Genomic DNA, 13,113 nt, shown 5'->3' on the forward strand with positions numbered 1-13,113 from the left:
GCGGTGTTGGCGGTGTTGGCGGTGTTGGCGGTGTTGGTGGTGTTGGTGGTGTTGGCGGTGTTGGCGGTGGGGTCGAGGCGGCGCGGGGGTGGTGGTGGTGGGGGGGGGTGGTGGGGACGAGGTGGTGGTGGTGGTGGTAGTGGTTAGTGGTGGTGGTAGTGGTTAGTGGTGGTGGTGGGGGGTTGGTGGGGACGAGGTGGTGGTGGTGGTGGTGGTAGTGGGTGGTGGTGGTAGTGGTTAGTGGTGGTGGTGGGGGGTTGGTGGGGACGAGGTGGTGGTGGTAGTGGTGGTAGTGGGTGGTGGTGGTAGTGGTTAGTGGTGGTGGTGGGGGGTTGGTGGGGACGAGGTGGTGGTAGTGGTTAGTGGTGGTGGTGGGGGGTTGGTGGGGACGAGGCGGTGGTGGTGGTGGTGGTAGTGGTTAGTGGTTAGTGGTGGTGGTGGTAGTGGTTAGTGGTGGTGGTGGGGGGTTGGTGGGGACGAGGTGGTGGTTGGTGGTTAGTGGTGGCGGCGGCGGCGGTGGGGACGAGGTGGTGGTTTTGGACGGGTGTCGTCGGTGACATGAGCTGGTGGTGGCCATCGGGACACTTTTGTCAGCACTGAGGATGATGCGATGATGGCGGCGCTGTGGCGATGGCGGCGACGACGGCGACGCTCGGGGTCTTCATTTAGGCTGCGGGACGAATCCCGGCGAGCTGAACGAACCGGTCCCTGGGCCCCTCCCCAAGGCCGACCACCCACCCACCCACCCACCTCGCGCGCCACAGTGCCGTGCGAGGCGCTGCTCTGGGCCCCGAGCGAGCCGTACACCCAGGCGCGGTGACGTGGGGTGAACGTCTCCGCCGTGGAGAGAGGGGGGACACAGATCCGGCGGATGCCCCCCGGGTCCAGCGACTTTGAACGTGTTTAGCGCGACGTTTCGACTTTGCCACGAAATCTTGGGGCGCCGTCCCCGGAGTAGCTTCTCCGCGCGAGAGGCCGATCGGTTGACCGCGGTGTGGTTTGGCTTTTTTCCGTCGTCGTTGTTGTTGTTTAAAAGTCGGTAAGGCGACGAGGCTCGTGTCCCCTACGCGGTTTTTCCCACCCCGGGGTGGTGCAGCAGCGATGGGACCCACCCCCGGGGCCCCGCCAATTGCTTCGCTTGTCGCTCCCCCTGCGGCGGTGTTGCGAAGGTTTTGCGGCGGTGGTTGGTGAGTGGTTGGGTGGGGGTGAGGACCTCTTTGTGCGTCTCGCGTACCCGCCCAGGCCGCCGAGAAGGAGGAGGAGGAGGAGGAGCGAATCGCGAGGAAGGAGGAGGCTCGCCGCGCGGTGGTGGAGTCGTGGCCTCCGGGAGACGGTGAGGCCCCCGTGCCCCTTTTCACCGTCACGAGCGGACCTATGGGGGGGAGGCGTTGGTCAGGGTCGGGATGGAACCCCACGACCGCCTGCGTACCGGGCGGGGTAGTCAACATCTCATAGCCAGCATGATGATGATGATGAGAGACACAGACTCCACATAGACCTCCTGTGTACCAGGCGAGGTAGTCAACATCTCATAGCCAGCGTGATGATGATGATGATGAGAGACACAGACTCCACATAGACCTCCTGTGTACCAGGCGAGGTAGTCAACATCTCCTAGCCAGCATGATGATGATGATGAGAGACACAGACTCCACATAGACCTCCTGTAGACCAGGCGAGGTAGTTAACATCTCATAGCCAGCGTGATGATGATGATGAGAGAGACGCAGACTCCACATAGACCTCCTGTGCACCAGGCGAGGTAGTCAACATCTCCTAGCCACCGTGATGATGATGATGATGAGAGAGACGCAGACTCCACATAGACCTCCTGTAGACCAGGCGAGGTAGTCAACATCTCCTAGCCACCGTGATGATGATGAGAGAGACACAGACTCCACATAGACCTCCTGTGTACCAGGCGAGGTAGTCAACATCTCCTAGCCAGCGTGGTGATGATGATGAGAGAGACGCAGACTCCACATAGACCTCCTGTAGACCAGGCGAGGTAGTCAACATCTCCTAGCCAGCGTGATGATGATGAGAGAGATGCAGACTCCACATAGACCTCCTGTAGACCAGGCGAGGTAGTCAACATCTCCTAGCCAGCGTGATGATGATGAGAGAGATGCAGACTCCAAATATACAGCAGGGGTCAGGGTCGGGATCGATCCTACGACCGCCTGCGTACCGGGCGGGGTAGTTAACATCTCCTAGCCAGCGTGGTGATGATGATGAGACGCAGACTCCACATAGACCTCCTGTAGACCAGGCGAGGTAGTCAACATCTCCTAGCCACCGTGATGATGAGAGAGACGCAGACTCCACATAGACCTCCTGTAGACCAGGCGAGGTAGTCAACATCTCCTAGCCACCGTGATGATGATGATGAGAGAGACGCAGACTCCACATAGACCTCCTGTAGACCAGGCGAGGTAGTCAACATCTCATAGCCACCGTGATGATGATGATGAGAGAGACGCAGACTCCACATAGACCTCCTGTAGACCAGGCGAGGTAGTCAACATCTAGCCACCGTGATGATGATGATGATGAGAGAGAGACGCAGACTCCAAATATACAGCAGGGTCAGGGTCGGGATCGATCCCACGACCGCCTGCGTACCGAAAAGAACCAAGAATGTGAATCGGACAATCGTTAACTTAAATAAAGTTGTAATACAAAATTAAACAATACCAATAGGCAAGTGACGGGACTTTTCAAATCGCGAAAAAAATCGCGGGCGTAGCAGTAGCGTCAGTAGGAGTCGCTGTGTAGCAGTAAACATCGCCACCGGGGGAGAGACAAAGGCGGGCGGGCGTGGTGGTGGTGGTGGTGCCTGGGTCACCCACCACTTTGTGTGCCGCTCGCTAGGAACGATCACTCGGCCCCCCGCAGCCTGTCGTGGGGGTTTTGCTTTTATTTTTGTATTTTGACTTTTGTATTTTGACTTTTGTAATTTTATTTTTGTCATTTTATATTTTTATTTTTGTAATTATTTTTGTATTTTTATTTTTGTAATTTTATTTTTGTTTTTTATTTTTGTATTTTTATTTTTGTAATTTTATTTTTGTATTTTTGTAATTTTATTTTTGTATTTTTATTTTAGTAATTTAATATTTTTATTTTTGTATTTTTATTTTTGTGTTTTTATTTTTGTATTTTTCTTTTTGTAATTTTATTTTTGTATTTTTATTTTTGTAATTTTATTTTTGTATTTTTATTTTTCTTATCTACGTGACTTTACCGATAAGCCCAAAGAACAGGTTGGGGTTGTGTGTTGACGAGGTGCAGGCTTGTGTGTTGACGAGGTGCAGGCTTTGTGTGTTGACGAGGTGCAGGCTTTGTGTGTTGACGAGGTGCAGGCTTGTGTGTTGACGAGGTGCAGGCTTTGTGTGTGGACGAGGTGCAGGCTTTGTGTGTTGACGAGGTGCAGGCTTGTGTGTTGACGAGGTGCGTGTGTGTTGACGAGGTGCAGGCTTTGTGTGTTGACGAAGTGCAGGCTTTGTGTGTTGACGAGGTGCAGGCTTTGTGTGTTGACGAGGTGCAGGCTTGTGTGTTGACGAGGTACAGGCGTGTGATGACGTGGAGCTGGTGGTGGTGGACGTGCTGATGAAGCTGCAAGAGCCAGGCTGTGACCACCTGGTGTAGCGGTAGCGGTGACGTCTGTGTGTGTGTGTCTGTGTGTGTCTGTGTGTGTCTGTGTGTGTGATGACGAGGTGCAGGTGTGTGTGACGTGGAGCTGGTGGTGGTGGACGTGCTGATGAAGCTGCAAGAGCCAGGCTGTGACCACCTGGTGTAGCGGTAGCGGTGACGTCTGTGTGTGTGTGTCTGTGTGTGTGTGTGTCTGTGTGTGTGTGTGTCTGTGTGTGTCTGTGTGTGTGTGTGTGATGACGTGGTACAGGTGTGTGTGACGTGGAGCTGGTGGTGGTGGACGTGCTGATGAAGCTGGAAGAGCCAGGCTGTGACCACCTGGTGTAGCGGTAGCGGTGACGTCTGTGTGTGTGTGTCTGTGTGTGTGTGTGTCTGTGTGTGTCTGTGTGTGTCTGTGTGTGTGTGTGATGACGTGGTACAGGTGTGTGTGACGTGGAGCTGGTGGTGGTGGACGTGCTGATGAAGCTGGAAGAGCCAGGCTGTGACCACCTGGTGTAGCGGTAGCGGTGACGTCTGTGTGTGTGTGTCTGTGTGTGTGTCTGTGTGTGTGTCTGTGTGTGTCTGTGTGTGTGATGACGAGGTGCAGGTGTGTGTGATGTGGAGCTGGTGGTGGTGGACGTGCTGATGAAGCTGGAAGAGCCAGGCTGTGACCACCTGGTGTAGCGGTAGCGGTGACGTCTGTGTGTGTGTGTCTGTGTGTGTGATGACGTGGTACAGGCGTGTGTGACGTGGAGCTGGTGGTGGTGGTGGACGTGCTGATGAAGCTGGAAGAGCCAGGCTGTGACCACCCGGTGTAGCGGTAGCGGTGACGTCTGTGTGTGTGTGTCTGTGTGTGTGTGTGTCTGTGTGTGTGATGACGTGGTACAGGTGTGTGTGACGTGGAGCTGGTGGTGGTGGACGTGCTGATGAAGCTGGAAGAGCCAGGCTGTGACCACCTGGTGTAGCGGTAGCGGTGACGTCTGTGTGTGTGTGTCTGTGTGTGTGATGACGTGGTACAGGCGTGTGTGACGTGGAGCTGGTGGTGGTGGTGGACGTGCTGATGAAGCTGGAAGAGCCAGGCTGTGACCACCCGGTGTAGCGGTAGCGGTGACGTCTGTGTGTGTGTGTGTGTGATGACGTGGTACAGGCGTGTGTGACGTGGAGCTGGTGGTGGTGGACGTGCTGATGAAGCTGGAAGAGCCAGGCTGTGACCTCGTCCTGCCGTGCGAGTTGGCGGCCGCCCGCTTCTCGCTGCGCAAAGGCCTCATCGCCTCCATACACCACTTCGTCGACAGCGGTGAGGAGGTGGTGGTGGTGGTGGTGGCGGCGGCGGCGGTGGTGGTTGAGGCGGTGGCAGTGGTGGTGGTGGTGGAGGAGGCGGTGGTGGTGGCGGTGGTGGAGGCGGTGGCGGTGGTGGTGGTGGAGGCGGTGGTGGTGGTGGCGGTGGTGGAGGCGGTGGTGGAGGCGGTGGTGGTGGTGGAGGCGGTGGTGGTGGTGGAGGCGGTGGTGGTGGTGGAGGCGGTGGTGGTGGTGGAGGCGGTGGTGGTGGTGGAGGCGGTGGTGGTGGTGGTGGTGGTGGAGGCGGTGGTGGTGGTGGAGGCGGTGGCGGTGGTGGAGGCGGTGGCGGTGGTGGAGGCGGTGGTGTGGTGGTTGAGGCGGTGGTGGTGGTGGTGGAGGCGGTGGTAGTGGTGGAGGCGGTGGTGGTGGTGGAGGCGGCGGTGGTAGCGTAGGTGGTGGCTGTGGTGGTGGTGGCTGTGGTGGCTGTGGTGGTGGTGGCGGTGGTGGTGGAGGTGGTGGTAGAGGCGGTGGTGGAGGCGGTGGTGGTGGTAGAGGCGGTGGAGGTGGTGGAGGCGGTAGTGGTGGTGGAGGTGGTGGTGGTGGTTGAGGCGGTGGTGGTGGAGGCGGTGGTGGTGGAGGCGGTGGTGGTGGAGGCGGTGGTGGTGGAGGCGGTGGTGGTGGAGGCGGTGGTGGTGGTGGAGGCGGTGGTGGAGGCGGCGGTGATGGTGGTGGTGGTGGTTGCTTTGTGGTTATTGTTGACGCAGCGCTGAGTGTGGACGGGAAAAGCGGAAGACTCGGAGAGGAAAATCCATGCCGCCAGAGGTGACAGGCGAGAGACGCGTAATGATGATGATGATAGAGAGAGACAGAGACTCCAAATATACAGCAGCAGGCATCGTGAGGGTCGGGATTGAACTCACGACCTCCTGTACATCTGGCGAGGAAGTTAACATTTCATAGCCAGCGCGTCATGTTGGTGGCAGGTCCTTGGAAGCGCTTTGTTGTATTGATATCGGTCTGTTGTTGTTGTTTAGGTCCTATCCCTTTGGGATTCAGATACCAATGTGAGCTCACAAGTAAGAGGGCTGCACTGAGACCCACAGACTATTCACACAGTAGAGACCCACAGACTATTCACACAGTAGAGACCCACAGACTACTCACACAGTAGAGACCCACAGACTATTCACACAGTAGAGACCCACAGACTACTCACACAGTAGAGACCCACAGACTACTCACACAGTAGAGACCCACAGACTACTCACACAGTAGAGACCCACAGACTACTCACACAGTAGAGACCCACAGACTACTCACACAGTAGAGACCCACAGACTACTCACACAGTAGAGACCCACAGACTACTCACACAGTAGAGACCCACAGACTACTCACACAGTAGAGACCCACAGACTACTCACACGGTAGAGACCCACAGACTACTCACACGGTAGAGACCCACAGACTACTCACACAGTAGAGACCCACAGACTACTCACACAGTAGAGACCCACAGACTACTCACACAGTAGAGACCCATAGACTACTCACAGTAGAGACCCACAGACTACTCACACAGTAGAGACCCATAGATTACTCACACAGTAGAGACCCACAGACTACTCACACAGAGACCCACAAACTACTCACACAGTAGAGACCCACAGACTACTCACACAGTAGAGACCCACAGACTACTCACACAGTAGAGACCCACAGACAACTCACACAGTAGAGACCCACAGACTACTCACACAGTAGAGACCCACAGACTACTCACACAGTAGAGACCCACAGACTACTCACACAGTAGAGACCCACAGACTACTCACACAGTAGATACCCACAGACTACTCACACAGTAGAGACCCACAGACTACTCACACAGTAGAGACCCACAGACTACTCACACAGTAGAGACCCACAGACTACTCACACAGTAGAGACCCACAGACTACTCACACAGTAGAGACCCACAGACTACTCACACAGTAGAGACCCACAGACTACTCACACAGTAGAGACCCACAGACTACTCACACAGTAGAGACCCACAGACTACTCACACAGTAGAGACCCACAGACTACTCACACAGTAGAGACCCACAGACTACTCACACAGTAGAGACCCACAGACTACTCACACAGTAGAGACCCATAGACTATTCACACAGTAGAGACCCACAGACTACTCACACAGTAGAGACCCACAGACTACTCACATAGTAGAGACCCATAGACTACTCACACAGCAGAGACCCACAGTTTTGTGTCCTTCCCCCGCACCTCCGATTAGCACGGTCGGCTACATACGGCGGTGCGATAGAAGTTCAACACACACACGTACACACACACACACACACGTACACACACACACGTCAACACACACACGTCAACACACACACACGCGTTAACACACACGCGTGCCCGCCCCTCCCGCTCCGTCACCAGGCAAGACGAGCCACCAGCTGCCCACGGAGGGCTTTGCGCTGGCGTCCAGCGACTACTCCTTCATGCTGAGCAGCGTGATGTCGCTGGCGTGCGGCGCCAGCGTCGTGTACGCACGGCACGCCGACACGAGGCGCGTCGCCTCCGGGCTCGACTGGCTCGCTCGGCAGGCAGGTGGGTGGGTGAGTGGTTGGGTGGGTGAGTGGGTGGGTGGGTGAGTGGGTGGGTGGGTGAGTGGGTGGGTGGGTGAGTGGTTGGGTGGGTGAGTGGGTGGGTGAGTGGGTGAGTGGGTGGGTGGGTGGGTGAGGTGGGTGAGTGGGTGGCTCGGTGGGTGAGTCGGTGGGTGGGTGAGTGGGTGGGTGGGTGAGTGGGTGGGTGGGTGGGTGAGTGGGTGGGTGAGTGGGTGGGTGAGTGGGTGGGTGAGTGGGTGAGTCGGTGGGTGGGTGAGTCGGTGGGTGAGTGGGTGGTTGGGTGAGTGGATGGTTGGGTGGGTGAGTGGGTGGTTGGGTGAGTGGGTCGTTGGGTGAGTGGGTGGTTGGGTGGGTGAGTGGGTGGTTGGGTGGGTGAGTGGGTGGATGACTGGGTGGGTGGATGACTGGGTGGGTGGTTGGTTTGTTGGGTGGGTGGGTGAGTGGTTGGGTGGCTGAGTGAGTGGGTGGTTGGCTGGGTGGGTGGCTGGGTGAGTGTTTGGTTGGCCTGGGTGACTGGGCGAGTGGTTTGGGTGCAGTTCCGTGCCTTCACAGTTCCCCGCCCGCTGCCCGCTACCAACCGCAGCTTCTTCTGCGTCTCATCGCCTCTGTCGCCCTTCCCCCGCACCTCCCGTCGGCGCCCGTTGGGCCACGCACGGCGGCGCCCGGGAAGATCAACGCAGCTCGGCGCTCGCCCCAGCAGCCTCGTCGCTTGCTGCGCGGTATGGGACGGTCGGCGGAGTGATGGACGCGTTTGTGCCCGCCCAGGGGTCACGTGGCCGGGCGTGGTGCTGGACGCGGAGCGGCTTCTCGTGGACCTGTATCTGCACGCCGGCCTAGATGCGCCCTCCTTCACCTCCGCCCTCGACAGCCTGGGGGCGGGCACCTGGGACTACGACCAGCGCGCGAGGTGGGCGGTGGTGGGTGGTGGTGTGGGTGGTGGTGGGTGGTGGTGGTAGTGGCGAGGGTGGTGGTGGCGGTGTGGGTGGTGGTGGTGGTGTAGGTGGTGGTGGTAGTGGCGAGGGTGGTGGTGGTGGTGGTGTGGGTGGTGGTGGTGGTGGTGTAGGTGGTGGTGGTAGTGGTGTGGATGGTGGTGGTGTGGGTGTGGGTGGTGGTGGTGGTGTGGGTGGTGGTGGTAGTGGTGTGGGTGGTGGTGGTGGTGGTAGTGGTGTGGGTGGTGATAGTGGTGGTGGTGGTGGTGTGGGGGGTGGTGGTGGTGGTGGTGTGGGTGGTGGTGGTGGTGGTGTAGGTGGTGGTGGTAGTGGTGTGGATGGTGGTGGTGTGGGTGTGGGTGGTGGTGGTGTGGGTGGTGGTGGTAGTGGTGTGGATGGTGGTGGTGGTGTGGGTGGTGGTGGTGTGTGGGTGGCACCTGGTCTGGAGTGATTGTAAGGCATGGGCTAGATCATCTCAATAACGGTAGGAGGCTGCTAGATTTTTGTGCAGCCCATGGGCTTGTAATTACCAACACACTGTTCCAGCACCGGCGCATCCACACAACATCATTAATGCATGCCGGGTCCCAGCAAGAACATCTGCTGAACTACATAGTGACGGAACAGCAGATGCGGGCCCATGTCCTTGACACCAGGACCTACCGTGGAGCTGATCTGCCCTCTGACCATCGACTAGTCATCTGTAAGATGCGCTTGCCATTCTTCCACTCGTGGTGGTGGATGTACACCCAGGACCCCATTCCAACCTAAGCTGGCCTTGCCTCAGCTAGCTGATGGAAGTTGCAAGCGAGAATTTCATCGTCGCTTGCGGCTGGGGATTGGCATCGTCCCCCACTCCTGATGTCGAGGGTAAATGGGCGAGGTTTTGGACTGTGACTCATGCAGCTGCAATGGCTGCTTTGGGTACGCGGTCCAGACCTCCCCAGAGACCCTGGCTGACAGAGGAGGTGTTCAGGATGGTTGAGAAAAAGCGACAGGCCCACTCTCATCGGCTACAGCTTCCCACGTCGGAGAATAAAGAGGCTTACCGCAGCCTTCGCTCGGAGGTTCGGAGAGCCGTGAGGCGCTGCAAGGATGGGTGGTGGTCGTAGGTTGCTGAGGAGATGGAGTCTGCCTCAGTGGCCCATGATCACAAATCTCTATTTAACTCCATCAAAAAAGTAACCTGCAGCGCCACACCTATTACCCTCGTTAGGGGAAAGAATGGTGATCCAATCTCCGACCCCCGGGAACAGGTTTGCAGATTTGCTGAGCATTACTGTGAGGTCCTGGGAGAGGGGGAATCCCTCAGCCTGGAAAACATCATGGGACAAAGTGGGGATGACCCTGCTGAGGCTACGGTGCCTCAATTTTGGGGGAAGAAGTTACCCCCTGTGAGTGGCTGGCTGAGATGCCATCTATTGAGGAAGTACTGAAGGCGATCCAGAGTCTGAGGCCTGGAAAGGCACCGGGCAGAGATGATCTCCCAAGTGAAATGCTGAGGGAGGGTGGCGTTTGTGCACAGACTGCCATATGTGACATCATAACAGTCTGGAACACTGGATGGGTTCCGCAGGATTGGAAGGATGTCCTATTGGTCGCCCTGTTTAAGAAGGGGGACCGCACAGACTAACAACTACAGGGGCATCTCACTCCTCAGTGTGCCGGGAAAGGTCCTGGCAAGGATTATTCAACATCGCCTTGCTAGGCACGCTGAGGAGAGGCTTGCGGAGCCCCAATGCGGTTTCAGGAAAGGGCGGTCCTGCACAGATGCCATATTTTCTGTCCGTCTGATACAGCAAAGGTGTAGGGAATTCCAACAAGACCTACATCTCTGCTTTATTGACCTGGTCAAGGCCTATGATACCATCAGTAGGTCTGGGCTCTGGGTTGTTCTTTGTGCTTTCGGAGTCCCTGACCCTCTGATCACGCTCATTAAGGACCTTCATGATGGTGAGCTGGCCCGGGTAAAACTACGTGGCCGGGAGTCAGAGCCATTCCCTGTACACCTTGGGGTGCGACAGGGATGTCCTCTGGCTCCAACATTATTTAACATCTATTTTGACCACGTAGTTCGTGAAGCCTTAAGTAGCTGTACCGGGGGAATCTCCATCTGGTACAGATACAATGGGAGGCTGATCGATGCCCGGGTGCGGTCACGGGATGGCTCCCTATTGCTCAACCACGTTATGTATGCCGATGATTTAGTAATTGCAGCTCACTCAGAGGAGGAGTTGGAGGCGCTGCTGCTGAGACTGGAGCGTGCCACTAAGAGGTAGGGCCTTACCATGAGCCCCACCAAAACTAAGCACCTAGCCGGGGTATTTTGTACCATCGGACACTCCACCCCCACAACTCCCAATCGGTGATGGGGTAGTTGTGGAGAGAGTGGAGAGTTTTCCACACCTGGGCAGTGTGCTTATGACCGGCTCCAGTTTAACAGCAGAGGTCTCACTCCGAATCAGTCGAGCGGAAATATCTTTTCATCGGTTGCGTAACGCTGTGTGGAAGCTACCTGGTCTGTCGCTCCGCACGAAGCTTCGGGTCTTCTCGGCCACGGTCATTCCCTCCCTTCTCTACGCTTGCGAAACGTGGGTGGTGGTGGTGTGGGTGGTGTTTCCGGAGGGGTTGAATCGAGTTGGCCAGCCACGGTAGCCAGGAGATGTTAGCTACCTCGCCTGGTATACAGGAGGTCGTGGGATTCGATACCGACTCTGGCGCCTGCTGCTGTATATTCGGAGTCTGCGTCACTCTCATCATCATCATCACGGTGGCCAGGAGATGTTAGATACCTCGCCTGGTATACAGGAGGTCGTGGGTTCGATCCCGACTGACGCCTGCTGCTGTACATTTGTGTTCTGCGTCTCTCTCTCATCATCACGGTGGTGAGATGTTAACTACCTCGCCTGGTATACAGGAGGTCGTGGGATGCGATACCGACTCTGACGCCTGCTGCTGTATATTCGGAGTCTGCGTCACTCTCATCATCATCATCATCACCACGGTGGCCAGGAGATGTTAGCTACCTCGCCTGGTACACCGGAGGTCGTGGGATTCGATACCGACTCTTGACACCTGCTGCTGTATATTTGTAGTCGTCACCACAGTGGTGAGATGTTAGCTACCTCGCCTGGTACACCGGAGGTCGTGGGATTCGATCCCGACCCACGCCTGCTGCTGTATATTTGTAGTCTGCGTCTCATCATCATCACCACGGTGGTGAGATGTTAACTACCTCGCGTGGTACACAGGAGGTCGTGGGATTCGATCCCGACCGACGCCTGCTGCTGTATATTTGTAGTCTGCGTCTCTCATCATCACCACCACAGTGGTGAGATGTTAACTACCTCGCCTGCTGTACCGAAGGTCGTGGGATTCGATCCCGACCGACGCCTGCTGCTGTACGTTTGTAGTCTGCGTCTCTCTCTCTCTCATCATCACCACCACGGTGGTGAGATGTTAGCTACCTCGCCTGGTACACCGGAGGTCGTGGGATTCGATACCGACTCTTGACACCTGCTGCTGTATATTTGTAGTCATCACCACAGTGGTGAGATGTTAAATACCTCGCCTGCTGTACCGAAGGTCGTGGGATTCGATCCCGACCGACGTCTGCTGCTGTACGTTTGGAGCTTGGGATGCCGCGGGTGTTGGGGGTTGCCGTGGGATCCCGTGGGGGTTGCCGTGGGGGTTGCCGAGGGATCCCGCGTGGTCGTGGCCGTACCGCCACGATGGTGTCGCCGCGCCCGTCCAGGTGCGCCTTCCACTGGGACCACGACGTGCGGGTGTGCTCCCTGCGCTCCGCCCGCTGCCTCTGCTTCTGCCTCTGCGACTGCCTGTGCCCGGCGCTGGGCGTCGCCGTCACGGAGGCCCACGTCCCCTCGCTGGGGCCGCCGGCGGAGTACGGAGCCGGAGCCGGCGGCGGCGGCGGCGTCACCTGGCAGCGCAGGGAGGCGGTGAGCGCGGTGAGAGCGGTGAGTGGCCGGTGAGCGCGGTGAGGTTGGTGTGAGGGGGCGCGGTGAGAGCGGGCGAGTGCCCGGTAAAGGTGGTGAGTGCGGTGAGATCTGCGAGTGCGGCGAGGGCCGTGGGTGTGGTGAGATCTGTGGGTGCGGTGAGGGCCGTGGGATGCGGTGAGATCCGTGAGTGCGGTGAGATCCGTGAGTGCGGTGAGATCCGTGGGTGCGGTGAGATCCGTGGGTGCGGTGAGATCTGTAAGTGCGGTGAGGGCCGTGGGTGCGGTGAGGGCCGTGGGTGCGGTGAGATCTGTGGGTGCGGTGAGATCCGTGAGTGCGGTGAGATCTGTGGGTGCGGTGAGATCCGTGAGTGCGGTGAGATCTGTGAGTGCGGTGAGACCTGTGAGTGCGGTGAGGGCCGTGAGTGCGGTGAGATCCGTGAGTGCGGTGAGATCCGTGAGTGCGGTGAGTCCTGTGAGTGCGGTGAGGGCCGTGGGTGCGGTGAGATCCGTGAGTGCGGTGAGATCCGTGAGTGCGGTGAGATCTGTGAGTGCGGTGAGGGCCGTGGGTGCGGTGAGTGCGGTGAGATCTGTGAGTGCGGTGAGATCCATGGGTGTGGTGAGGGCCGTGAGTGCGGTGAGATCCGTGGGTGCGGTGAGATCCGTGGGTGCGGTGAGA

The 13,113-nt window shown here is 57.7% G+C and overlaps 1 protein-coding gene across 1 annotated transcript in view; it reads left to right on the plus strand.

Annotated features, from left to right (window-relative positions):
- The window catches only part of LOC142906733 (protein maelstrom homolog), a 48,310-nt gene that overhangs the window by 6,797 nt on the left and 28,400 nt on the right, over nucleotides 1–13,113 (plus strand). The window contains exons 3-8 of the mRNA XM_076055126.1: nucleotides 1,243–1,333; nucleotides 4,781–4,930; nucleotides 5,946–5,987; nucleotides 7,366–7,536; nucleotides 8,319–8,460; nucleotides 12,237–12,447. Of these exons, the coding sequence (XP_075911241.1) occupies nucleotides 1,243–1,333; nucleotides 4,781–4,930; nucleotides 5,946–5,987; nucleotides 7,366–7,536; nucleotides 8,319–8,460; nucleotides 12,237–12,447 (807 nt within the window). The remainder of the gene's footprint in view (nucleotides 1–1,242; nucleotides 1,334–4,780; nucleotides 4,931–5,945; nucleotides 5,988–7,365; nucleotides 7,537–8,318; nucleotides 8,461–12,236; nucleotides 12,448–13,113) is intronic.

This window comes from Petromyzon marinus, chromosome 69 (assembly GCF_048934315.1).
Source record: "Petromyzon marinus isolate PM22_M1 ecotype Great Lakes invasive population chromosome 69, UKy_Petmar_22M1.pri1.0, whole genome shotgun sequence".
Lineage (NCBI taxonomy): Eukaryota > Metazoa > Chordata > Hyperoartia > Petromyzontiformes > Petromyzontidae > Petromyzon > Petromyzon marinus.